At 42.0% G+C, this 26590-nt stretch overlaps 1 protein-coding gene across 1 annotated transcript in view; it reads right to left on the reverse strand.

Moving 5' to 3' along the window:
- Positions 1 to 26590, reverse strand: part of GRIN2B (glutamate ionotropic receptor NMDA type subunit 2B) — a 426741-nt gene that overhangs the window by 27478 nt on the left and 372673 nt on the right. The window contains exons 8-9 of the mRNA XM_017873067.1: positions 24785 to 24910; positions 21975 to 22204 (exon numbers count right to left, since the gene is read on the reverse strand). Of these exons, the coding sequence (XP_017728556.1) occupies positions 21975 to 22204; positions 24785 to 24910 (356 nt within the window). The remainder of the gene's footprint in view (positions 1 to 21974; positions 22205 to 24784; positions 24911 to 26590) is intronic.

Below are 26590 nucleotides of genomic sequence, written 5' to 3' on the forward strand. Positions count from 1 at the left end.
AAAATAGAATGAAGGTTCTCTGACAGGTACCTCTTGGCTCCAAAGCATGACTTTTCTTTTACCCCAAACTTATAAAATTAAAATCCCATTTTGAAAAAAAAAAAAAAAAAAAAAACAAGAGTGAAAAGTACTGCCTTATGTTGTGGACACCATATGAATTACATAACTGTCTTCTTATTCATTAATTGACTAGTTGATTAATTAATTCATTCTTCTATTAATATGTGAGCACCTATATATATGAGACCATATTTTAATTACTGCAGATACATTAGTGGACAAAACAGACAAAAATTCTTGCCTTCATTGAGTTTACGGTCTAGTATGAAGAGACAAATATTATAAATATGTTAAATATTAACATATCACACCGTATAACATATACATTCTATTAATGTAAAAAAAGATAGAAGGACAGGGAAGAGTAAACGTTCTTTAGATCCTCTTCCAAATTTTCGATCTTCTGGTGGCCTGAATTTAGACTGGTCATTCCCTGGAAACTCTTGTCTTTAACAATATACACCTTGTAAGCACCTTCCTCTCTGAATCTAGCCCCACTAGCCTGGTCTGATGTAAATTTTCTTTTCTTTTCTTTTTGTTTTTGTTTTGTTTTTTTTTTTTTTTTTTTGTATAGTTTTGTTTTGAGATAGGGTCTTGCTCTGTTGCCCAGGCTGGAGTGCAGTGGCACAATCACAGCTCACTGAAGCGTCAACCTGGGCTCAAGCAATCCTCCCACCTCAGCCTCCAAAGTAGCTAGGACTATAGTTGCATTCCACCATGCCCAGCTAATTTTTAATTTTTTTTTAAAGACAGATTTTTGTCTTGTTGCCCAGCCTGGTCTCAAACTCCCAGGCTCAAGTGATCCTCTTACCTCAACCTCCCAAAGTGCTGGGATTACAGGCATGAGCCACTGCACCCAGCTGAATTTTCAGAGGAACAACTTCAAGTTTACATCAGAAAAACATATTAACATTTATTTTTTCCACTTAAAATCAGAGGTCCTGTTTCATCCTAGGCTTGGAGAACATACTTTTTCTAGAGTAAGCAAATGGGCTGAAGAAATAGGATTACTGGTAGAATAGCTTGCCTTTGATTTCTACTATGTATTTGGGAAAATAATCTAGATGAGTCAATTTCACACTTACTTGGTTGGTGCAAAAGCAACTGAGGTCTTTGCCATTGAAAGTAATAACTTTTTAATGACAAAACCGAATGACAAAAACCGCAATTACTTTTGCATCAGCTTTAATATAGTTTAAACATACTAATTAGAGGGAAACAGACTCACTAGTTGGGATACTTCCTCACCTACCTAGTAGGAAGTTACTCACAAATGGTCTTATGGTCTTATTGAACTCCATGATAATTTTATCATGAGACCAGGCCACTGAATCCTTTTCATGGTCTGAAATGTGCATCTCTTTGTCAATGGATTACAGAGAAGGTAGCCTACTTCAAAATGATGCTTGAAATTTCAAGGCAGGAGCTAATTAACAAATGGAAAATGTTTCTAAACCACAGCAAAGAATACTGTAAAGTAAAAGTTTCTCTTTTCAAATAAGAGGCTCTATTACTAGGCAGGTGAGACATTTGGTGAAAGGATAGACATGACCAGTTGTTGGGAGTGTGGGGCAACTTACTAAACACACAGGGAAGAGTCTTGTTTTCTTCAATAACTTAAGTGACAGGATGAAAAACCTGCTCTTTAAACCTGCTGTAGGCATCAAATTGGATTGGATGGCTGGCTACTTGAGAAATTGAATTAAACATCAAAACAGTAAGTCTGGCCTGACAAAAGAAGATATGAAAAGGATGAAGTTCAACTAGGGAGCATACAAAATAATTCTTACAGGAGGTAAAACCACACTGCACTAGAGCTAGGAGGGACAGGAATAGGCTTTGTCAAAAGCATGCTCGAGAAAGATCATGGAGTTCTACCTGACCACATACTGCATGCATTCGTAATGCAGTGCTGCTTTTTAAATAAAGAGCCTATAACTGGATGCTAAAGAGCTATATGTGGAATGGATGTGATCAGGCTGTGTTATACACCAGTAGGAGGGCTTCTGACCACCATGTGCTCTTTTCTATAACTCACAGCAGAAGGTTAAGAAAATGATTAAAGGTGAGGGGAGCAAGTCTTCTTGTAAAAGATTAAGACTAGATTTAGCCTTGAAAGGAGCAACCAAGGAAATTCCTCTGTCGTATTTACCATCCTATTTTTTAAGAATGAAGTGTCTGCCTCCCTCACTAGACTCTGAGAGTAGGACTGTTTCAGCATATCTCCAACATCGCACAAGGTAGGGGTTCCATGACATTTTGGGACATACTTATACTAAAATCATATTCACAATATATCTGAAAGTCAAATTTATCTCAGTGCCCTGTATTCTTATTTGCTAAATCTGTTAGCTCTATTCAAAGGTTAACTAGTCATCATTCAATAACTATTAAGCTAATTATTGTTATATATTAGGTATTACTGTAAATGCAGAGGATATAGAAACTTTGAAAAGCCAGGTAGATGATACAAGAGAGGCTTCAGTTAATTCAAAGAAATGAGGACAGGAACAGGATTTTGGTAGAAGGTAGAATCCGAGTTGAACAAGGGGCTTACAAGGTGATGGAGGGTGGCAGTTTCTAGACTCTTTGAGATGACAAAACAGGCTATTGATCTTTTCTATTCTGAGGGCCTCTAGGCCTTAGCTATGGGAAGTCTGGCAGATGCTAAGGACTCCTGAGATAGACTAGGTGGCTGGACACTAGCCTTAGTACCAACAAAGAGATCAGAGATTATATGTTTATGTGAAACTGTTCTGATTTTCCTATACTCTGTTCCAGTAAGTGCTATGTAGTAGATATTTAGAATCTATCTGACGAATGAATAAATGAAGAGTAGGCGGTGAGACTGAAAAGCAATGAAACTGACTTATATCCCTCATTCAGAGAACATCATTACATTCTAGTTGCAACTTACAGATACACAGAAGAAGTCACATTAATAGCTAGTATGCATTAAGAATGAATTTGCCAGCAAAAACCCTATGTGATATAGAGGTTGGAAGAAGAGCTCTCTGGGCTGGGAATGGAGAAGAGGAGCTTCAGGAACTAAAACCACTGGGACTCAGCCTCTCTCAAACTCACATCTAACTTGAAATTACTATGAATTTTCCAAATGGCAAGGGGCCTTCATAGAGAGTATTTCCTTCAATAGTGGACAGATTATGATAGACTATCAAGTATGGCAATAAAAACAACTTTTATTGCTAAACAGAGTAGTTAAAATGGGTATTAATTAAAAACTTAGAAATAATATAAATTCTCTGGCTGCATCAATACTTTGCAATGAAACTAAGGTTCTTCTCTAAGTCTCCGAGAGAGCTTGAAGTAGAATAAGTTAGGTTTACTTTTTCTGAGTGTCTGAAAGAACAGACAATTCTTTGCCAATATATGCCATGCAAGCAGGGAAGGCTTTAAGAAAGACCCAGTTTTTAAATTTTTATTTATTTATTTTAAGTTCTGGGGTACATGTGCAGAACGTGCAGGTTTGTTACATAGGTATACACATACCATGGTGGTTTGCTGCACCTATCAACTTGCCATCTAGGTCTTAAGTCTGGCATGCATTAGGTATTTGTCCTAATGCACTCCCTCCCCCAGTCCCCCATCCTTTGGCAGGCCCTGGTGTGTGATGTTCCCCTCCCTGTGTCCATGTGTTCTCATTGTTTAATTCCTACTTATGAGTGAGAACATATGGTGTTTGGTTTTCTGTTCCTGTGTTAGTTTCTCACTAGTTTGTTGAGAATGATGGCTTCCAGCTTCATCCATGTCCTTGCAAAGTACATGAACTCATTCTTTTTTATGGCTGCATAGTATTCCATGCTGTATATGTGCCACATTTTCTTCACCCAGTCTATCATTGATGGGCATTTGGGTTAGTTCCATGTCTTTGCTATTGTAAATAGTGCTGCAATAAATATACGTGTGCATATGTCTTTATAGTAGAATGATTTATAATCCTTTGGGTATACACCTTGCAATGGAATTGCTGGGGAAAGATCAGTTTTATAATTTGCCCACTCCTGTGAGAAACTGTTTCCTTGGGGTAGAGCCCAGTAGTCAGGTGGAATCATAGTTGAAGGTCACTCTTGAAGTCATTGTTTTCTATCACAGTGATGGGCAAAAGACACAGATTCAGAAATGCTCATTCAGCTCTTACTATGTGCCTAAGAGGATGGTGGGAGCATGCTTTCAAAAGACCCACAAGGTTGACTGCAAAGAGGTACCAGGCACCTCTTGTCTGAGAGGGCCATGAAGATGCTCTTCATCTAGGCCTCCTCGGAGCCAGAGCTAGTTTTAAGGGGTCTAAGCACTGCAACTCACCTGTTGGTCCCTTCCACACCTTTTTTAGCCCTAACATTTGACCTTCCCTTCACCAGCCCTCCTACTCCTACCTCAAAATCTCACAGAAACAAGTGAGTGCCTGGGGTAAGCAGGTAGGAGGAGGGCTGAGGGATGGGCTCTTGGGTGTATTTGTAGCAGTTTGTGGCTTTCAGGGCACATGTTAATCATCTGCTAGAAACAGTATGGGCTTTGTGAGCTGGGTTTAGGAGCGAACCCTGGGTGGATGTAGGATGTGACCACTAATATTTATTGAGGATTTAGTATGCTTGAGGCACTCTTCTAAGCTTTACAAAGAGTAATTATTTCATCAGCACAGCAGCTATAAGATAGGTAACGTTTTAATCCCCATTCTACACATTAGGAAACTGAGGCATGAGAAGGGTTTAGGAACCTAGCCAGATCACATAGCTTCTTGTCTTAGTTTTCTCTTCTGCACAGTGGAGGTAGCATCTGCCTAAAAGTGGGAGATGGCAAATGAGTCAAATAATGTAAAGCATCTAGCCTGGAGAATGCCACCCAGCGGTCACTAATGACAGGTATGCTCTCTGAGACTGTAACTATTGATGTGGTTTGATGTAATTACCATGGATGAGGGCCATGGTTGCTAATATTGCAAAAGAACACATAATACAAAGGTTAATTTATTTTTGGCTTTGAACTGCAATTTTCAATAGGCAGACTCCAACTTATGAACACATTGTCCTCAGTAGTTCATTTATAAATCAGCTGCTCAGAAACAGAAATATACTGCCCCCAAGAAAGAACACTATAAGTGGTTAGCTCATTAAAGCCAATTTAATCCAAAAGAGAGCAGAACTTTTGTGTTAATATTATTAGCTTACGTTCTTGGAACATTTACTTATTTAACAAACTTCTACAATGTACCAGGTACTGTCTCAGGAGCTGAAAAGACATAATTATTGAAAGCATGTCTCTTGCCTCAAGGAGCTTATGATTCAGTGAAGGAAATAAGCACTTGCTCAGTGATTCTAGTAGAGGGTGACAGAGGTGTGTTTGGGCCATATTAGGAGGAGAGGGGTGGGTGTCTGGGGTGTGGAGTCTTGATAAGTTGATAGAAACAAAAAAGAGGCCCTCGCTGGCAGGAACAGGAATGAGGGTAGGAGAGAGCCACTGTTCTAAGATATGGCTAACAAGCTATTGTTCTAAGAAATGGCTAACCACAAACATCCTGTTCCCAAATACCTCATTCCAAATGTAGCCCCAGCAGCATGAATCTATCTGCAGTAGCCTTTCCAGCATGACCCTATAACACTCGCCTCCATCCCCTGCATCTTGGCAGACAGCATTCTCTCTGCTGTACTGCCTGTTGCACTCTTGCAACGTATCTTTCTTAGTTTCTCTAATAAATCTGCCTTTCTTTACCCACAACTGTCTTGGTAAATTCTTTTACCACCTGTGATGTAGCCCTAGCAAGTTGCACCCATGATATGGGGTGACAAAGGCCAGAAATGGGTAATGAAGTATTAAGAGGAAAGGAAAATGAATTGCCTTTGCTTGGGTTCAGAGCTAGCCCCCATACTTTATTTTCTATACCTGTACTCCACTTGCTGAGCTCTGGTGCTTTCCTAACCTCCCTTTGGGGCATCCAAGCCTGACACCCCCTATTTTCCTACATGATTCACATCCATAAAATCAAAAGCCCTGCTCTTTCAGTCTAAGGGATGACATCTAGCTGTTAAAAGGAAGATAATTTTAAAAGAATGTCTTACTGATGTGTGATTAAACAAGCATTCAACTTCCCCAAAATTCTTTTTGTTTTTTTATATAAAGGGCTAAACTGGAAGTTTAAATACATAAAAGTATGCCAAAAAAACGTAGTGGTCATGAAGACCAGTTGGCCCAGTTTACAGATTGCCTTGGGAACTACTTTCTTTAAGTCATTCCTACTTCTTTACTGAACCACTAGTTTTTCAGATGCTGTAAGGATAATGTGGATAGGAAGAATCAATATTGTCAAATATTTAGCCATTCTGCCTAAAGTAATTTATACGTTTAATGCTATCCTGATCCAGTGACCATTGACTTTCTTCACAGAATTGGAAAAAACTACTTTAAATTTCATGTGGAACCAAAAAAGAGCCCACATAGCCAAGACAATCCTAAGCAAAAAGAACAAAGCTGGAGGCATCATGCTACCTGACTTCAAACTATACTACAAGGCTACAGTAACAAAAACAGCATAGTACTAGTACCAAAACAAATATATAGACCAATGGAACAGAACAGAGGCCTCAGAAATAACACCACACATCTACAAACATCTGATATTTGACAAACCTGACAAAAACAAGCAATGGGGAAAGGATTCCCTATTCAATAAATGGTGTTGGGAAAACTGGCTAGCCATATGCAGAAAGCTGAAACTGGATCCCTTCCTTACACCTTATAAAAAAACTAACTCAAAATGGATTAATGACTTAAACGTAAGACCTAAAACCATAAAAACCCTAGAAGAAAACCTAGACAATACCACTCAGGACATAGGCATGGGCAAAGACTTCATGACTAAAACACCAAAAGCCAAAATTGACAAATTGGATCTAATTAAAGAGCTTCTGCACAGCAAAAGAAACTATCATCAGAGTGAACAGGCAACCTACTGAATGGGGAAATTTTTTGTAATCTATCCATCTGACAAAGGGCTAATATCCAGAATCTACAAAGAACTTAAACAAATTTGCAAGAAAACAACATCAATAAGTGGGTGAAGGATATGAATAGACACTTCTCCAAAGAAGACATTTATGTAGCCAACAAACATATGAAAAAAAGCTCATCATCACTGGTTATCAGAGAAATGCAAATCAAAACCACAATGAGATACCATCTCATGCCCATTAGAATGGTGATTATTAAAAAGTCAGGAAACAACAGATGCTGGAGAGGATGTGGAGAAATAGGAATGCTTTTACACTGTTGGTGAGAGTATAAATTAGTTCAACCATTGTGGAAGACAGTGTGGCAATTCCTCAAGGATCTAGAACTTACTATATGACTCAGCAATTCCATTATTGGGTATATACCCAAAGGATTATAAATCATTCCACTATAAATAAACATACACCCGTATGTTTATTGCGGCACTGTTCACAATAGCAAAGACTTGGAACCTACCCAAATGCCCATCAGTGATAGACTGGATTAAGAAAATGTGGCACATATACACCATGGAATACTATGCAGCGATTAAAAAGGATCAGTTCATGTTCTTTGCAGGGACATGGATTATGCTGGAAACCATCATTCTCAGCAAACTAACACAGGAACAGAAAACCAAACACCGCATGTTCTCACTCATAAGTGGGAGTTGAATAATGAGAACACATGGTCACAGGAAGGGGAACATCACACACCAGGGCCTGTCAGGGAGTAGGGGGCTAGGGGAGGGATAGCATTAGGAGAAATACCTAATGTAGATGACGGGTTGATGGGTGCAGTAAAACACCGTGGTATGTGTATATCTATATAACAAACCTGCACATTCTGCACATGTACCCTGGAACTTAAAGTATTAAAAAAAAAAAAAAAAAAGTAGCTCACATGGAGGTGCCAGTACCACCAAGTAGAAGGGCAGAAGTGGAGTGGCTTCTTGTCTAGGCCATCTGTAACCTGGGGGAACTCATCTTAGAACATGAGTGTATTGGATAACGTGTGATTTCAGGGCATTTCCAACTAAGAGTTGAAGTTGCATTATAAAGACTTTCTTCAAAAGGAGCTGGAAAACTGTGCTTCCCAACACCAAACTCCTTTTTACCCCATTCCAAGGCAATGCTACCACAGCTGCCTAGCAGAAATGCCCCTTACTACTGCATAAACGGTCTGGCTCGCACAGAATCCCAGCATGACAATAACATAATTCAGGTAATCAAAAAGACCCTTTTTGATTACCTGAATTTGAGAGGTGAGATTGAAATTCCAATTCAAGAGGAGATTCTGAAATGTTGGGGCAAGGTAAAAAGGTGAGGCAGTCAAGAGAGAAATAAGTCCTGACAACTGTGATTACTGGAGAATGAAATACTTCTTGCTCCACATAGAGCAGGTCCTGAATGAATGAATGGCTGAATGGTACAGGCCTTTTTCAAATTAATCTCATGATGTGAGGTCTTAGTATTCATTGATTTCTTCCTGTGTGTGTTGATCATTCTCATGCACTTTGCCTGGTGGATCCTGCCTGCCCTTGACTGCAGGTATTCTGAGGATTGATACATTTATGACCATGCCAGACCCTATGCTTACAGATGCCCACCATATCCTGAAAAAATGTCCTTATGGTTGTCAGACCACAGGGATATTTAAGAAATCAAGCTATTCTGTCCACACTGTTTGGACTCCAAATTGCCCCAAATTATGTCAGACCCGGGGGTGACCTTCTATATCAGGGGCCAAGTTGCACCAGGTAATGGTGCTCTGGGAGCACCCTGTCTGGTGCTGAGAACTGGCATTGACTTTGACTCTGCCTCCATCTCCTCTTGATGCCTTCTCAGCCTTCTTGTATCAGCATCAGAGGGTTAAAACAACTCCTCTAGCAGCAGCCTCTCCTCATTAGCAACCTGGAATCATTGCAGTGCTGAAGGCTGCATTGTTCTTCAGTATTTGAATACAATTTGCATAACGAAGCAGGTGAGAGTGCCTCTTGCCTGTTCAGGCAGCCCTGATTGGCAGAGAGAAAGGGATTTATAGGTAATTGGCCACAATTAATTTGGTGCACTTTTAAAAGGATAAAAAGAAAAGCAGAAAATTGCTCAGTGCTCCAAGTCAAAACCACATCTGCACCCTATGTGGTGTGTGTGCTGGCGTGTTTGCAGGGATGGTTGGGTGGGTCATGTAAAGGCACGTGAGTTAATAACCTTGTGTGTTCAAGTGCATTTTATTTTTTCTGTAAGCAAAATGAAACAAAACAAAAAAGGCTCACTTCCCAGAGGTTCCTGAACCCCAGAGGTTCTCAGCTGCAGAGTCCTTCATGACACAATGCTGTTAGCCATCTTCTTCAATTTGTATTTGAGGCCACTCGGAGACATCATTAGAAATCACAGTATTCTTTCTTCAGTACCAGGATAACACCCAGCTCAACATCTCTTTTGTACCCAGTCCAGAAAAGGTGGAGTCCCAGCTGTCTCAGGGTCTGTTGGCAATCAGTTCTTGCAAGAAACACAGCTGGCTAATACTTTACTCAGAAAACTGTGGTGCTAGTGATAAGCTGGGAGATGTGTAGAGGAGTTTCACAGAATTAAGCATTTAGAAAATGTAATATCAAGGTGGTTTATAGCCTTAAGCTACTCATGGTCTCCTTGTCACAAGTATTTCAGAAACTAAATACTGCTCTTGCTCTATTTCCCTTCTGAGATGAGGATGAAGTGATGAAGTAGGTGTCCTTCCCTCCACTCCATTTCTTCCCTCTCTGCCTTTTTTACTTTTCCCATAAAGGGAAGGTTGCTGAGAGTGGGATCTTTTCCCTTGTAGCTGGATTAAGTAAACACACTGGTTACTGCCTAGCAGAGAGAAAACTTGGCACCCAATATTTGATGTCTCTTTGATTCTTTCACCCAGTCAACTCTCATTAAATAAGTGGTTCTTAAAGGTGCAAGCGGCTGTATGTGCACAAATGAAGAACAGAAACTTCACTGGAAATACTTTTGGTTACAATGAACAAGGTCTCTTCAAGGATCCTGTGCACTCACAGCTGGATAATGAGTGATCTCTGGCCGGAGCCCCATAATCTCTCCTTTGAGAATCCAAGAAGCCAGGCCAGAGAAGGTCCCCAGGACAGGGGCTTTACTGGATTCTGTTGCCTCAGGTCAATGCCTCCAGAAGCATGTCCTGCTTTCCCGTGTCCACACAAAGAAGAAACAGGGCTCCGGTAGTGCAGTATCACAGGGGCAGATGCAGGCTGTGGGGTCAGCTCTCTGGATCAAATCCTGGAACTCTCATTTTCTAGTTGTGTGACTTAGGTGAATTTGCTTAATCCTTAGATGACTCTCCTCATCTGTAAAATGATGTTTATAATGGTGATCTCAAAGGGTGGGCATAAAGATTAAAAGTAGTGAGGCAGGAGAATAGGCTCTGGAGGAAGGGAACTTAAGGCCAACTCCTGCTGAATGAAGTAAAACACCAAGGTCTGGGGGCAGGGAATCTAAGGCCAATTTGCATTGACTTCCCAAAGCTGGATCAAAGAGAAAAAACCTGGGCCTGGGGGCAGGGAACCTAAGGCCAATTAATGCAAACTTCCTGAAGCTAAACTGAAAGGCAAAACCCCATCTCCCATTCCCAGTAGCAAAGGATCAAAGGCTATTCTGCCTACCAATCTCCTCCTTCCACCAAGTCTCAGATGGAAAAGGGAGAGTGCCTTGGATTGGCTGTGGGCCAAGCAGGGACCATCCCTTTTTCTGCATAGGATACCAGTTCACCTCAGCCTTTAATTAGCCACAGACCAAATCCTTCATCCAGATAAGGGGTAGCCAATAGGAACCTCAAATGGGGTTCTTTAAGGCCAGAAAACTTTGTAACCAGGCCCTTGAGCCACTTGCTCGGGCCCACTCCCACCCCATGGAGTGCTTTCTCGCTTTCATAAATTCCTGCTTTTGCTGCTTTGTTCCTGTGTTTCATTAGTCAGTTACTTTGTTTGTGTGCTTTGTTAAATTCTTTGTTCAAAATACCAAGGACCTGGACAACTTCTGGTCAAGACCCTCCATCGGTAACAATAGAACCATATGTGAAGAGTTTAATAGTAGGCTTGGCACATAATATATGTTCATTACATAGTTCAATAATAAGGGCAGAGAGAAATAGGCAGGTTTGGCCCCAGGAATCCCAGTGGCTATCATCTAGCCAAGAATTAAAACTCAATGTGATGCCAGCTCTTACAGAACCTGCATTCATTCTAGTTGTTCTCCTCCCACTCTAGGGTGGGGTGGAAGGTGGTGATGGCAGAGAAAGGAGGAACTGCAGAGGCAGGAAAGCACTTCCTTGGCTGGCACTGCAGTGGTCTGGCATTGCCACTCCCTAGGCATGGCAGATGTCCTCCTTGCCAGGCAAGTTCTGGGTTCCCCAGAGACGCTCTCAGGGAAAACACTGGACCAACCTCAGTGCAGCTGGTCACTTATATCAGTCCCTCCAGCTTCTCCATTGGACAGCACCCCTCCTGACTCTTTCTGTTGCAGTTGCTTTATCTTGGGAAGAAAGCCCTTTGGGCAGGGATTCTTGAAAAGCACCTCCTGCGACCTCAGGCCCAGACTGACTCCCTCCTTCCCATATGACCTCATCTGGTCTTGAGAAACAGATCTATCTGGCCATTGAGGGGAGTATGGCCCACCAACCAGGGACCAGCTCTCACCAAGACCTGTTACCTTCAGTCTTCTCAGGTATGGGTCAAATGCCAGCCCTTCTCCATTCTAACTGCAGAGGCTGGATATCAAGCTCTCTAGATGACCCCCTCAAAGCAGCTTCAGTAGGTAAAAAGTACAGAAAAAAGAATTCCACAGCCCTCCAATAGCTACCCCACCCCCTCCACCACCCCAAAGTAGTTTTCTCTCACAATCCTTTTCTTACTTTTGATTTCCTGGCTACCTCCTTGGCAGAGTAGTACCACACAGGTGGGAGCTTTTGGCACCTATACTTTTATTTCCAGCCGTTTGGACAGAGTCCTACTTGGTTTGAAAGGGTTCTCCAAATAATTTTGATATCAACACACTGTTCTACCCCACCGCTTCCCTGGCAGCTACTCCTCCCTGTGCACCCCAAACAGAAATAACTTCTCATACTGACTAGCCATGTACTTTTTAAAGTGAAGACCTGAGGCCTTGAGCCTCTTCCTCCTGACTTCCTCCTGGAGTGACGGCTGACAATCCAAGCTGCTCCGCACTGAGGGAGTCGGCTTCCCTGCTCATTGTCTTCTCTCCACTCTGGCCAGTCTCAGGATCATGTTGGCCTGAAGCCAATGCTCCTGATGCTCTCTATCAAAGCCATCACCTGAATGGCACTGGAGTAAAATAGGAGAGGAAACATCCGAGACTATAGTGTTTTCAGAGTGTCAGTCACTTGGTCTTTAAATGGCTCTCTCTGACCCATGCTGGACAGGAAATCTCAATGTGGAATAGTAAACTAAATGGTTGGGCTTCCTTAGCCTCAGGGAATCTCAGACCCCCATCAGCCCTAGCATATGCCCAGTTAGGCCGAAAGGTTCCAGAAATATAGCAGGCTGCATACCTTTTCCACTCTTGCCACCATTACAGCTGGAGGCAACAAGGCTGAAACACAGAAGCCCAGAGCAGCCCTGGCCACAATTTTCATTGTGAACGTAATTCTGACATTTTTAAAACCTGACTCCTTCTAGGTTTGATGCTTTTGGCCACATCTAAATTTCCATGTGGCATTAATTTGTCTCAAAGGACTCGAACTTAGTTGTTCAGAAGTGAAACATTAATTCTTAATAAATTCTCAACCCACAACCCACAATTTAGTGAACTTATAAAAGATTAGCCCTCCCCGTACTAAAACATTGATTGTTTTCTTGTTTTTAATCAGAAAAGAATGTTGGGAAACTCTCCTACTCTTTTATGTAAATAAACTTTGGAATAAAGCAACTGCCTTCAACAGTTGAATAGCTCTCATATAGAAACAGAGACTTGGCTGTAAGTAAATTTGAAATTTGGTGGGAATCCTCAGAGCCCCTTGCTCCTCCCTGGGAGAGTCAACCTGACTGGGAGAGGTCCCATAGGGAAGCCACAGACAAATTCAATGATTCCAACAGTTAAAAGAAGTGCTCACTAGCCTCTCCCACATCCAGAACATCCAAATCTGAAAGGACAACATCCCATGCTATGTGCTTTGATTTTTGTTAATTAAAACTGTTTGTTGCCTATTTCTGGCTTTAATTTTGGGCCTAGTTCAATTCAATGCAGGTAAGAAAACTGTGAATTCATACTCATGCTAGTTTGCATAGTTGCATTAAAAAAAATTATAGTTCCAGGGAGCCTCTGGTCCTCTAATACCTTGCATAGGGATACCTTTCTAAGAAGGGTAATACAGAGCAGATCTAGGACAGTGTTGGCTTCTGACTACCTCCCTCCCTCCCTCCCTCCCTCCCGTCCTTCCTTCCTTCCTTCCTTCCTTCCTTCCTCTTTCCCCTCATACTCTCTCCATCTGTCTCCTTCCTTCTCCTTCCTTCATTTCATTTCATTTTTGTGTTTCACAAAAAGATGAGTCTACTAATAGCAGAATAAGAGAAAGCCAGATTCTTTACCCAGCTAAGAAAGACAAACTTTCTGATATCCATTTAGTAAATCTTCTATGCACATGGGAAACGTGTGCTCCTTGTGCAGCTTTGTGAGTACTAAGTCACTATTTACCCAGTTATCTTGGTACCTTTATGTAGTCTTGGAGGGTAGGGGTGTGTGCGTGTGTGTGTGTGTGCACGCGCATTCCTGTGTAACAAGGAGGATAAGGCTACAAGAAGAGAGAGGAGGCCTGTTTGCTTTTGATGAGAAAAGAGTTCCCTGTGCCTGTTGATCAAATAAAGTCTCTTCCAGTTCTGTGATTTAAACAACATGGCACAGTCTAGAATATGAGAAGACTGCATTAGTATTTTTCTGCACAAAGGAATTGTGAAAATGATACATCTTACAGAGACATGTCCTCAATTCCCTTTGATAAGGATATCACTACTAAAAGGCCTAGTAGAAGGTAGTGGGGAAGTGTGCACATAAGCAGTGTAGTACGTATTGTGAGAAACTAACATTAATCCAGCTCAAGGACACAGCAAAAGGGAGCACACTGACACTCAGGTTTTGTATTGTCTCCCTGAAATTAACCAGCAAGGAGAAGACTCTGCCTATAAAGCATGTCTCTGCAAAGCTTCAATGCAAACTGGATCCATTCTTCTAGGTAAAGGAGAGGGGAACTGAACCTGATCCCACTGTAAGAAATACTCACTTTGAAAGGATGAGGCTGGGAGACTGACACTGCAGATTGGGACAAAGAGGAGAAGCACTGAAGTCTAAAGGATGCAATGAGCTCAAAGTGCAGATTACAGAAGAAGTCGTGAAGGCCTTGTATTAGGTCCCTGTGGCAGCCATAAAAAATAGCCACAAACAGAAACTTATTCTCACATAGTTCTGAAGGCCAGAAGTTCCAAAACAAGGTGTTAGCTGGGCTGTGCTTCTTCCAAAGGTTCTAGGTGAGAATCCATATCTTGCCTCTTTCGACTTCTGGTGGCTCCATGTATTCCTGTGGCTGCATCACTCCAGTGTCTGTTTCCATCTTCATATGGTCTTCTCATCTATGTGTTTTCTCCCCTTCTGGGTCAAAACTGTGTTTGCCTTTTCCTTATAAGAACAACTGTCTTTGGATTTAGTATCTACCTGGATACTCCGGGATGATCTCATCTTGAGATCTTTAACTTAATTACATTTGCAAAGATTTTTTTTTCCCAAACAAGGTCAATGTTTGTAGGTTCTAGGGGTGGGGATGTGGCTATATCTTTGGGAGGATACAATTCAACCCACTTCAGGCCCCAACAAGGTAGCAGAGCTTAGAGATGAGGAATACAGTGTTAGAAGTCATGGGAAGGCAAGAAGCAGGTGGTCGTTCAAGGGGAAGAGGGTCGTTCAAGGGGAAGGGGACCACAAAAGAGGAAGGAGTAAAAGTCAACTGTGAAGCCCTGCTAGGAACCCAGTCATCAACTCTGGGTCATCTGCCCCCCAGGAGGACTTGGAGGGTGACCACTACTAGGCCACAGGATGTTGAACTGAAGTCAGGGATCTCTTATCTCAGTCAAGATGGACTGAGGAATTAGGGCTTGGGGGAACCTGTTGGGGGACAGAGCAGCCCCATTCTTAAATAAAGCCAGAGAAGAAGTGGGGGTAGCCAACCCTGATGGACAGACCTGGGGCTATCCAAGACCCAGGGGTCTGTTCTGGACCCATTTGGATAGAGGTCACCCTGGCAGGAATGAAGGAGGCTCAGCGCTTGGGACAGCAGTCCATGGAAAGAGTCAGACTGACTCTGCCAATTAAGAGAACAAAAGGCAGGTATCCTTCCCCCTCTCATGTGCATTCTGTACATCAGACACTCCCAGGATTTGGGGAGTTTTACATTTTCCAGATCTGCTCTTGATCAGTGGCTCTAAGAGGAATAGTTGCCTGACAGGCCCAGAGGACTCCCTTGCATGAATCATACCCTTACAGTTTGCTCAGCTACCTAGAGGTCCAACCCAGGCCCTCATTACTAGCTCCCTGGCTAGTTGGTCATGACTGCTACTTTCTCAATTCAGCTATTTTTAGCCCAGTATTCCATGGTCTGAGCGAGATGATCAGGGCCAGGAAAAGGGTGTGACAGATCGGGCTTGAGGTTGGCTGTCTCCTGCTGGCTTCCAGTTAATAGCACAGGAAATAAATTTGTGCAGTGGAAAGCGTGGCCCCATTTCCTCACACATGCTCAACAACCACTCAACATTTCAGGATAGTTGTGGAGTAAAGTTGCTTATCACCAGGCTGAGTTTGTCCCAGAATGCATATTTATTTATTTGCCTGCATGCTGATTTAAAAGTCATGCCCTTCCTATATCCCAAAAGAATATGAAGTGACTTCCAGACCTCCATGGGACTTCTTGGAAACCCAGAAGACTCATTATTTAGAAAGCCATGGGGTCCTCATTTAGGTGTTATGTGGCCATCCTGATTGTACCTCCAGTGTGGCAGGCAAAGACAGCTACCCTCAGTAAGCAGATGAGCACCTTTTTGACATTTGAAAGTTAATAAAGCTCCTCTAATTCCTTGAGGAAAAGAGCTGCAAAATATATTTTAGGCAGGTGTCACAATGGTGATAGGAATGTGTGAAATCATTTGCAGCCAGATACCCTTGAGAGCCCAATGGTCAAACAGCAACCTTCTGTGACTTTAGCAGCTTCCACCTCCCTGTGGGCTTCCTTCAATCTGAATCCAGACCCCACTGACCCCATAACTATCCCTTCTCACTCCTGGTGCCACCGTTCTCCACCATCCAACAGTGGCTTAAAGCTAAGGGTCACTCTATGCACAGGCTAAAGTCAATTTGAGGGCCATCAGCCTGCCCACGTACTGGAAATCACCATTATTCTCTATTTAAAATAATGTCTCTAAAAGGCTTATTAAATAAAGTGCAAATGTTACAATACTATCTAATTATTATAGCTCAATTAATTAGATAGCTACATGTTAGTTGGGGGAAAGGATCTAACTTGTTAGGCTTTGATAAGGTAGATGGGAAGGTAGGAAGAAAAGTGAATAACTGGAAAAAGCATCAAATAGCATCAGGGTCTAAACAGGGTGGCACACTGTTCAGGGGCTATAGTGAGCTAGGAACACCATAAGGGCAAATTACTTAACCTCTCCAAGCTTCAGTTGCCTCATCTACAAATAAAGATATTAATAGCACCATTACATACGATAATCTATGAAATATATTTGGCATGATACCTGGCTTGTAAGAGCTGAAAAAAAATCTTAGCTGGGATGTTAGCATTGAAGTTATATTATTATTATTATTAATAATAGTAACAATGATAATCATTATTATTAGTAGTAATAGTAGTGGTGGTGTTAATGTGCCCTGTTAAGTGGAATCAAGGCATTACATTAAAGGATAGGGAATTAAATAAGACAGTGGGGGCAGGGGTGTCAATACCAATCCTTATCTATGTCACAGCTTTCCCTGAGATTAGCTACAAGAGAAACACCCTGGCAGAGTGATTTTAGAGCCAAATACACAGGGACTCAAATTTTGGCTCTGTCACTTGATAATATATAACTTTGGGGAAGTTACTAGTTTTCCAGAGTCTCGGTATTCCTATTTGTAAAATGAGAATAATCATACCTGTATGAAGATTATCCAAATAGCATACACAGAGCATACAAAATGTACCTAGTGCCCAGCAAATATGTCTCCCTCCCTCACTGGCCAAGCTCTTTTTTCTTCATACTATGGTTGGCAGACTGCAAAATGAGAAATCCATCTGGATGGGTGAGAAATATGAGAATGCATTGTGGGCTCTTTGTTAAGAGAAGAAAGATGTCACTAGCTCCCTTACACCCTCCTCCCACTGGGGGAGCTGATGGAATGTACAGTCGGGCTGCTGAATGTTAGAACTTGCACCCATATTTAGGTACAGCATGTAGTGGAACAATTCTGAATTCACTGTAATGTGCTACCGCAAAATGGAAGCCTTCCAGTATAAAGGAGCACAAAAATAGGTTTTCATGGAAATTTAACTCTGGTTTTCTACCTTAACATAAATGAAATCTGAGTACATTTTTTTTCTGCAAAAAAAGCTGAAGATAATTTTTTAAAAAGCTATTAATTGAATGGCTACAAATATCTTTCCATTGTCACTCCAAGATATTTATCATTTGATCTGAGTTATATGGAAGATATATCACCTGTAATAGTCAAAACAAGTTTAGGAGCCCTTCTCCACTTTAAATGTTACTTCCTTGATGAAAATCTAATCACATTGAAAAATACTCTTCAAAATCACCTCATTTCTTTTCTCAGCATTATTGTTTGAATGTCTTTATTCTTTTTCTAAATTCACAGAATATACTTCCTCTCACGCATTACCATACCCTGTCCTAAGAATTTGTTTTCTTTAGGTGTTTTGAAGTAAGACTATAAGAATTTTAACATTTTAAGTATACTTTCAGGAAACTCTCTTTCTGATTTATGTAACTGTCTCTGACACTGATATGCAGTCATTAGTTACTTAAGTGTTTTCTATAATTATGTAAGTCATGTTGACAGATTCTGGTAGGGTGCTTCCACTTTACTGTTTTGTCATCTGCAAAGTTCTGAAATGTATCAGATAACCATTTACAAATTAAACAGCTGTTAAGGGGCACTTGCTGACTCACTGCTTTCTTTGCCTGTGATGCTGGGTCCACTGTTTTCACCAGGGGCTCTTAAGTAAATACAGCCTCTCTTCGTCTCTCCCCACAGACTTTTTTTTTTGTCTTAATTATGACCAACTTACGGTCATTGACTTTGTGGAATTCACAGTCAGATAGAGGAATAGGTGGTCAGGTATAGGCCTATAGATTATTGCAACAGAATGTGGAAGATACATGTTATAATAAAGATTTGAACAGTTGCTGTAATAGGGCATGGAATGACTAATTTCCCAGATGAGCTAGGGAAAGCTCCACAAATAAAGCGATCTCTAATCTAGGTTTTGAAGTTTCAGTAGAAGTTCGATGAGTGAAAAAGTGGGGAAAAAAGCCTCCTAGGCAGATGCACAGGTAGAGGTATGGTTGAAAAAGATGAAGAATTGTGGATACCCAGGATATCAGATGCAGGAACCCAAGAATCAGCCAATGAGACTGCAGAGCTGGTGTCACAGTGGAAATTATTTCAAAGGTCTTGAAAGTCTCTCCCTCTCTCTCTCTCTCTCTCTCACACACACACACACACACACACACAAACTGCCTTCATTCTATAAAACAAACTGATGGGCTCCAACTTTTTAGAACATAATCAACATGGTATGGAGGACAGACGTGCATATCCTGTCTGCTTTAAGAAGCCTAGATATGATACTTATTTCAAGATCGTGGAAAAGAAAACTATCTTCCTCCGTGTCTCAGTTATGCTTAGTTCAAACAGAAAAGCATTCAGTTATTACTGCATGGCCCATGAGGGTAAGAGAAAGATAAGTGCAGTATACCAAGTAGTTTTTGAGACATTGGAGGGAAACATTTTGATACCCATGGAGATTCTCCACTTAACAGCCCAGACCCCTAGGAAGGTCTGTGACCTACCTCATCTCTGCCATATTGAGGCACAGTCACATGATCTCACCATACAGTGCTGTAACCATGCATAGGACATGATTCACTACACCCCTGCCCTGCCATGTCAATCATGGTGACATGGCCCTGCTATACTCTGTGTGGGTACATAGTCTACTACATCTCTGCCACAGCCGCATGTGAAGACGTGGTCTGCCATACTTCTGACAAGTGTACATGGGGCATGGCCCATCAAGTTTCTGCAACGTCCATGTTTTAGGGTGGTGCCTTAGTGCATTTTGTGTTGCTATAGAGGAATACCTGAGACTAGGTAATTTATAAAGAAAAAAAAAGGTTCAGTTGGCTCACAATTCTGATGTCTGGAAAAGTTCAAGTTTGGGCATCTGGTGACATCCTCAGGCTGCTTCCACTCATGGTGGAAGGGGCAGAGGAGCCAGCATGTGCAGAGATCATATGGCAAGAGAGGAAGTAAGCGAGAGGGGAGGTGCCAGGCTCTTTTTAACAATCAGCTTTTGGGGCAATTCTCATGGAAACTAACAAAGCAGGAACTCACTCAGTCCCGCCCCTCCCAAGGAAGGCACTAATCTGTTCATGAGAGATCTACCCCGTGACCCAAACACTGCCCATTAGGCCCCACCTTCAACACTGGGGATCAAGTTTCAACATGAGATTTAAAGGGATCAGACATCCAAACAATAGGAGGTGGGCGTGGTCCACCTTACCCTAAGCCACATCCAAGTATTGAGCCCTGAGGTTGTTCTTAGCCCAACTACTGTCCAGGTTCCAGAAATAGTCACCAAAAGGTGATTATGGTAGTGGCTGCAAAGGGCGGGTGAAAGGAGGGATCTAACTCAAATTTTAGTTAGGGTCATGATGAAAGATGTTGATGAAGAAACAGTGAGAGAGAGGTTTAAAAACGGATTAATAAATGGATGAATATATAAATAAATGTATCATAAATCTTGAGATGAGAGAAGTAAATAAAAGCTTCCAAATAAAAAAGTCCAAGAGAGAGAATTTTTTTTTTTTTAAATAAGGAAGAAAAAGCAAAAGGAAGACAAATCAGAGAAAGAGATAACACAAAGGGGTAAACACAGTGGAATATATATATTCCTTGGGCCAACATGCGCCCATCTCCTCAGTGTGGGTACACAGCGGCAGCCCTCTAATAACCCACACTGTCAGCCCTGTGCAGATAGGCCACCCAACCACATCCAACAGGAGGTACCATGAACTCAGAAAAATAAATAAATATATATTTTATATATATATGTGTGTATATATATATATATATATTCATTTTCTCAAGATACTGTTTATCTTCTCCACATGCTTTTGAATGTTCTTGATAAGTAGAGATGTAGAAGGAAAAATCAGAATCTGAGGCCCTGAAGAGAATATGTCCTCCTTTTCATTCTTCTCAGACCATTTGCTTAAGTGTGTAGGGTTTTAGGTTGGGCAAATCTAACCCATGTGCAAAGTACTATTTGGTCTGAAGACACACCTGTCTGTATCTCATGGCTTCATCCTGGGGGGGTGGGGGTGGGAGTGGAAAAAGATCACATTTTCTAAATCTTAAGGAAATAGAGTAGAAAATTTGTTGTAAGTGCAAGTCTCCAAAATTATTTTGACCACAAGCTTTATGGGACACTCCACGGAAGTGGCTCCCATCCCTAGTTCTGGTTACATAGTTTCAGGAGACAGATCTCCCATGGAAAATGTGATGCTTCAGGCAGAATGGAGAGTCAGATGTATTTAGAATGGATTTTGTACATCCTCATCCAGCAGTGATGGAAAACAGCAGACACTTTCCCTTCTCTCTCAACTGCATAGGCCCACAGGAGGGAGCAGCCCATTCATCAGCACCACTCAGGGGCAATCATCCAAATCATCCAGTTAAACAGCAGTTACTTCTCTTTAAGACACAATGTGAACAACCCTCCTGCTCAGCCCCAGGAACACATGAGTGTGCCCTGGAACAAAGGGAGAGCCCACAGCCTGTCCGGAGCCGTGAGGCCCGGAAATTGCCGCAGCCTCTGTTGCTTAAGCTCTGCATTGCGGAGACAAGATGGCTCACTTCCTGGTTCTTCATCATCAACTTTTCCTGCTAGCGTAGATAAGTTCCCACGCCCGGGAAAGACTAAGTCTACCGAGCATGCGCCTGGTGACGTCTCTCATTGTTCTCCTCCCCGCCTGCTCTGCCGCACTTCCTCTTTCTTACCAGCCTATATAAGCTGTACCAACGCCCTCAATAAACGAGACTTGATCAGGATACTGTCTTGTCTCCATTTCTTGTGTCTCATCTCTCTAAATTCCCACCCCCTCCTCCAAGATCTGTGTTAATGATCCCGCTGGACGGGACAACAGCCAAACACCACTGGGAAGAAAAGGAGGCCATCATGCGCCCATCTCCTCAGTGTGGGTACACAGGGGCAGCTGTCTAATAACACCCCACACTGGCAGCCCCTGTGCAGATAGGCCACCCAACCACATCCAACAGGAGGTACCATGCACTCAGAGAGTTGCTAACATACCAAACCCCTTATTTGCAGCCCAGGGTGTATTAGTGATAACTTTTCATGAATCAGGAGGCCAACATGAAGTCATGTTATTTCAGCAGGGAAGCTGACTTTTACTCCCATGTTCCAATACAAGGAAACATAAGAAAGAACAGTCAATTCGAAAAATTTAGAAGACAAGCAGGTACATGGGAACTTTGAGTATGGCTGAGAACAGGATTGAAGGAAAGATGGGAGATTTCAAATGAGTCTCTTACCTTTTTGTCGCTCAGGCCAGAAACCTGGTCCACATATTCCTCTTGGATCATGAAGGCAGCTAAGTTGGCAGTGTAGCTGGCCAGGAAGATGACAGCAAAGAAGGCCCACACTGACACCATGATCTTGGAGGTGGTCCCCTTTGGGTTCTGCACAGGTACGGAGTTGTTAAACACCAGACCCCAGAGCAACCAAATAGCTTTGCCGATGGTGAAAGAGGGGCCACCAGGCTCTGGCATGACAAAAAGACAAGGACGAAAGTTAAGCCATCGTGACTGGTTCTATTTAAACCTACAAATACACAGGGTGAGTCCCTGCTCAGAGCAGGAAACCCTTCCACTAAAACCGAGCGCTTTTATAGACGGCTTTTAAATTTGAGAGTGTGTATCTCTCTTTTCCAGGGACTCCCAGGAGGGCTGCAGAGGGTTCCTTAGAAGAAAAACCAAAAGCCTGGGGTGTGTGTGGGATGGTCTTTTTTGAACTAACAGTCATGACTCCCCTCTGGAGGAGCCATCAACCTGCCCCATATACAAGACCCTGTCAAGATCACATCAAAACTGAATAACACAGGCCACCTATGTCACTATGGTCACACTTGAGTCATTACTGTTTTTCCTAAATTTTATATTTGTATCTACCAATAATGCATTTTAACTTCCAAAAAACATCAGCAAGGATTGTGTAAGACTGTTTTCTACCATTCATAAACCCTCTTCAAGTCTGTTTACACTGATGCTAGATGGCTTGGAATGCACTTTTTCCTGATTTTTCTTTAGCTTCTAGCACTTAGCACTCAATATTTCAAAGACAAACCTGACCCCACTCCAATGCCAACACTTCCCAGCTGGTTTCCTGCCATAGAAGCTTGTGTGTAAAAGAATATCAGGAAGGCCAAAGGGGAAGTCATAGAATTCTGGCCTGGCTACATGCATCTAAGGGCAGAAAGGAAGCTGCTTTTGACTTTGATTTCCCCCTCTCCCCCAACCTTTGCACACACAGTGCTTGGGCTTCTGCCCATGTATGTATTGTGACCTCACCACAATCTCTATGCTGATGGTAAAATCTTGCCTGTTGTCTGAATCTCCATGTAGCCCCTCCACTGCAGAAATGAACATCTGCCTGCACAGTTTTACAACATATTTGCACAGGTCTTATGATGTAATCTGTGATCCTGATAGCATCTGCTCAGCCAAATAAATCATCAGGGACAACTCATGTTGAACCTGATATCTAACTGTGCACACACATCTGTGCGTGTGGACCTTATTTCATGCAACAGATGTGTAACTAAAAAGTCGTTTATAAATTAAAGTTTTGTAAATTGTAAAATGCTCTAAGGAGACTTGATATGTAAAGTGGTCCCATGCTGAATTCCTCTGTGAAGACAAACAGCCTTCGGTAAAATGAGTAATTGTAAGCCCTCACTCTGAGCTTTCTTTGCAAGTCTGGATTTTTGGCTCCTGTTATTTTTTCAGGGGAGAGAGGCAATGCACACTGACTTGAGTTCTTGACATTGCTGACCTAAGTATATACTCATGTGATTCCCAGATGTTCCACTTCTTACTGGTGCCACACAGGCTGGGATCTAGGCCATGGCTTCTGGATGAAGCACAGGTGAAAGGCCCCTGACTGTACCAGGCAGTGGAGACACCCAACTCCCACCTCAGAATACACAAACCAAATTAAAAGGTGGGTCTACACTTGGAAATACTTCAGTGAATTGGTGTTTCACAGCGTGTACTATGAATCCAACAGAAGCATGAGGAAGATTTTATAAAATACTGCTGCCTGAAACCCTATCCTCAGAGATTCTTATTAAATTGGTGTAGGGTGGGGCTGGTTATTTTAACATGCAACCAAGATAGAGAAACACTATATTGAAACATACAGTGGTCTAAGCCCCACCCTAGACTTAGTGAATCAGAAAATGAGGTCCAAGCACCCATGTCTTTTAGATACCCCCATAGATCATTCTTATGTGTAGCCAGGATTAAGAATCTTTCCTCTTGGAGGTATAATTCTAGGATAGAGCTCACATTCTGGAATGGAGAAGGCTCGGAGAAGGCAGAATATTTCTTAATCCTGGGGTTCTCAGGAAGTTTTAGAGGAGTTATTTACAAGGATCCCATGCCGCTCTTTAGAAGTCATGTGAACTTTTAAAAACTGTCATAAATGCCTCAAATACTTGGGCAGCCCTCACATCTCTGGGTCCACCTACCCAGGAAATTGGACCATACCCAATAATAGCTATGAGTGAGAATTGGTCTTTCCCATTCATTTTATTTCCAACATCCAACTTTTATACTCTCTGGCAAGGGGGTTGAGCCAGGAGCATATGCTTTGGAGATCTGGTACTTCAGTTGTGATCCTCTGGCACTGGGGAACTCCACTAGCCACAACCACCTGCAAATACCCTGGGGCATTCCATTTCTTCTTGTTCTTAACATGTGTGTACAATCTGCCTTGTTAGCGACATCTGTTCCAACAGACTGCCCACAGCCTAAGGTTATCAAAATAGTTTCCTATGACATGTTTATGCTATACCCATATCTACCAACAGTTTTTCCTCTCCTTTACTTGGGAGTGCAACTAGGCTTGGGGCCAGGCATAAAGCAGCCTATAGATTCAAACTAACATCTTATCTGGGGTATTTCTAACGAGACACCAAGATGGTGACCTAGAAATGTCCACCTGAGGTTTCCTTTTCAGAAATGGATATGCTAGGGAAAATGCAGATAACAAATGAGGAGTCCAGAGATTTGAAAATAGGAGGAAAAAATTGGGGAAATGCAGCAGTTCCAGCCAGCCTTACCTCTGCCATCAGCGAGGCACCTGTTATAACCCACAGGGCTGAAGTACTCAAAGACAAAGACAGCCACGGCTGAGACGATGAGCAGCATCACAAACATCATCACCCATACGTCAGCGCTGAATGGCTCTGGGGAAGGGAAAAAAGCAGTGCTCAGGGTTAAAACAGAGAGCAAAAGACTTCGAATTAATTCACATATTCATTTCATATTTTAGGGGATGGGGAACAAACCACAGTGTGTTGTCTGCCTTCAGGAAGCCAGGGCCTAGGTTAGATTGTACCTGAACCATTTCCTTAAAGGGCAAGGACTGTCTTCCTTTAAATATGTGAGAAGGATAGCTTCATGCCCGTGAGCCTTTTAGGTTGTAGAGGCAGTTTCTGCCAATATTGGACCAATATCTGGGTATTTCAGTAAATGGTGCAATTGGAAGAAGTACTAGCTATGAGGTGAGTATTGGACTGACTCAATTTGTGTTCTCATCTATATGGCCACACCATGTAATAGAGGCCTGGAAATGCCTTCCCCAATGCTTCTGAGCCTTGCAGATACAGTCATTCTCAACAGACCTGCCTACTATTTTAGAGTTGAATTTGTTCAGGAATAATTATGTACAATACATAACCAGCCCCCCTTTCCTCCTTGTATCACTTCTCTTAAACTTCCTAGCCTAGATTCACTTTTTCAACCTACTTTTATGTATTGTATGTTATCAGACATCATTAGCGTATGAGAATATAAGTCAATGGTAAAGAATCCTTCCATGCTAAATATGATTATCTGCAACAGTGGGAATTTAACAAGTGACAAGGGAACATGCCTAAGCTGTAATTCACAAACCAACTACAATCTATTCCCCGTCACCAAGTGATAGGGTTGATGGGACAAGACTGGGCAAGGTAGCAAGAATGTTCCACACATGCTTTCTTTAATATCTTTAATCATGTGTGCTGAATCCTTTCCAGTTGAGCTAAATACCTCTCTGGCTTGGAGGTGTCCAGAAACTAGATACTATATTCCAGAAGCCATCTCTGTGAAGGCCTCTATAAAAAGGGACAATCCCTATTCTGTCCCATGATACAATGCTCCCTCAATTGTGTCTCAAAATAGTTCTGGCCTTTTTAGCTGTCACAGCACATTGTAAACTCATAACTAAGTGAATTAGCATGCTGTTTTCTCCATCTTCCAAATCATTAATAAAGATGAAGTTTAAAAGGGGAAAATTGGCTGAAAATTAGAAAATATATTTCTTACTCTGAAACCTACTTTATTATTGAACTCCCAAAGGAATTGTAAAAGCTTGGTCACTTAATCAATTTTAAAAAGATCTTGATAAAGCCCCAGTACTTAACACACCAACTGTGAAATGCAAAACCTTTTAATGGCAGCTAGAGATGCGGGCGTAATAGGTGCAATTCAAAGGCTCTCTCCAGAGGTGCGGAGAAAACCTCTGCACACTTGACTCTAATTGATTGCAATTCTACCCTGATTTCCCTTTTGTCTAAGACTGGGGAATAACTGAGTAAAAGCATCACCTCTATGGTCTTTTCCTCCCATTAGGCCCAGGGAAACTTTCTATACACAAAATACATCGCCTGTTTTGGTCTTTACAATTTAGAAAGTACTTTACCACATACTGTATATATAATCCTTCTAATGGCCCTTTCATTAGGGATTACCTTATTTATTTTATGGAGGAGTAAACTAGGACTGAGAGGTCAAGGTTCTTTCCAGTTCATACTCAGAAAGTGGCAGGGTCAGGTTACAAACTGAGCCAAAAATCTGTGTTTTTTCATTTTATTACATTGCTC

This window comes from Rhinopithecus bieti, unplaced genomic scaffold (genome assembly GCF_001698545.2).
Source record: "Rhinopithecus bieti isolate Rb0 unplaced genomic scaffold, ASM169854v2 scaffold_110, whole genome shotgun sequence".
Classification (NCBI taxonomy): domain Eukaryota; kingdom Metazoa; phylum Chordata; class Mammalia; order Primates; family Cercopithecidae; genus Rhinopithecus; species Rhinopithecus bieti.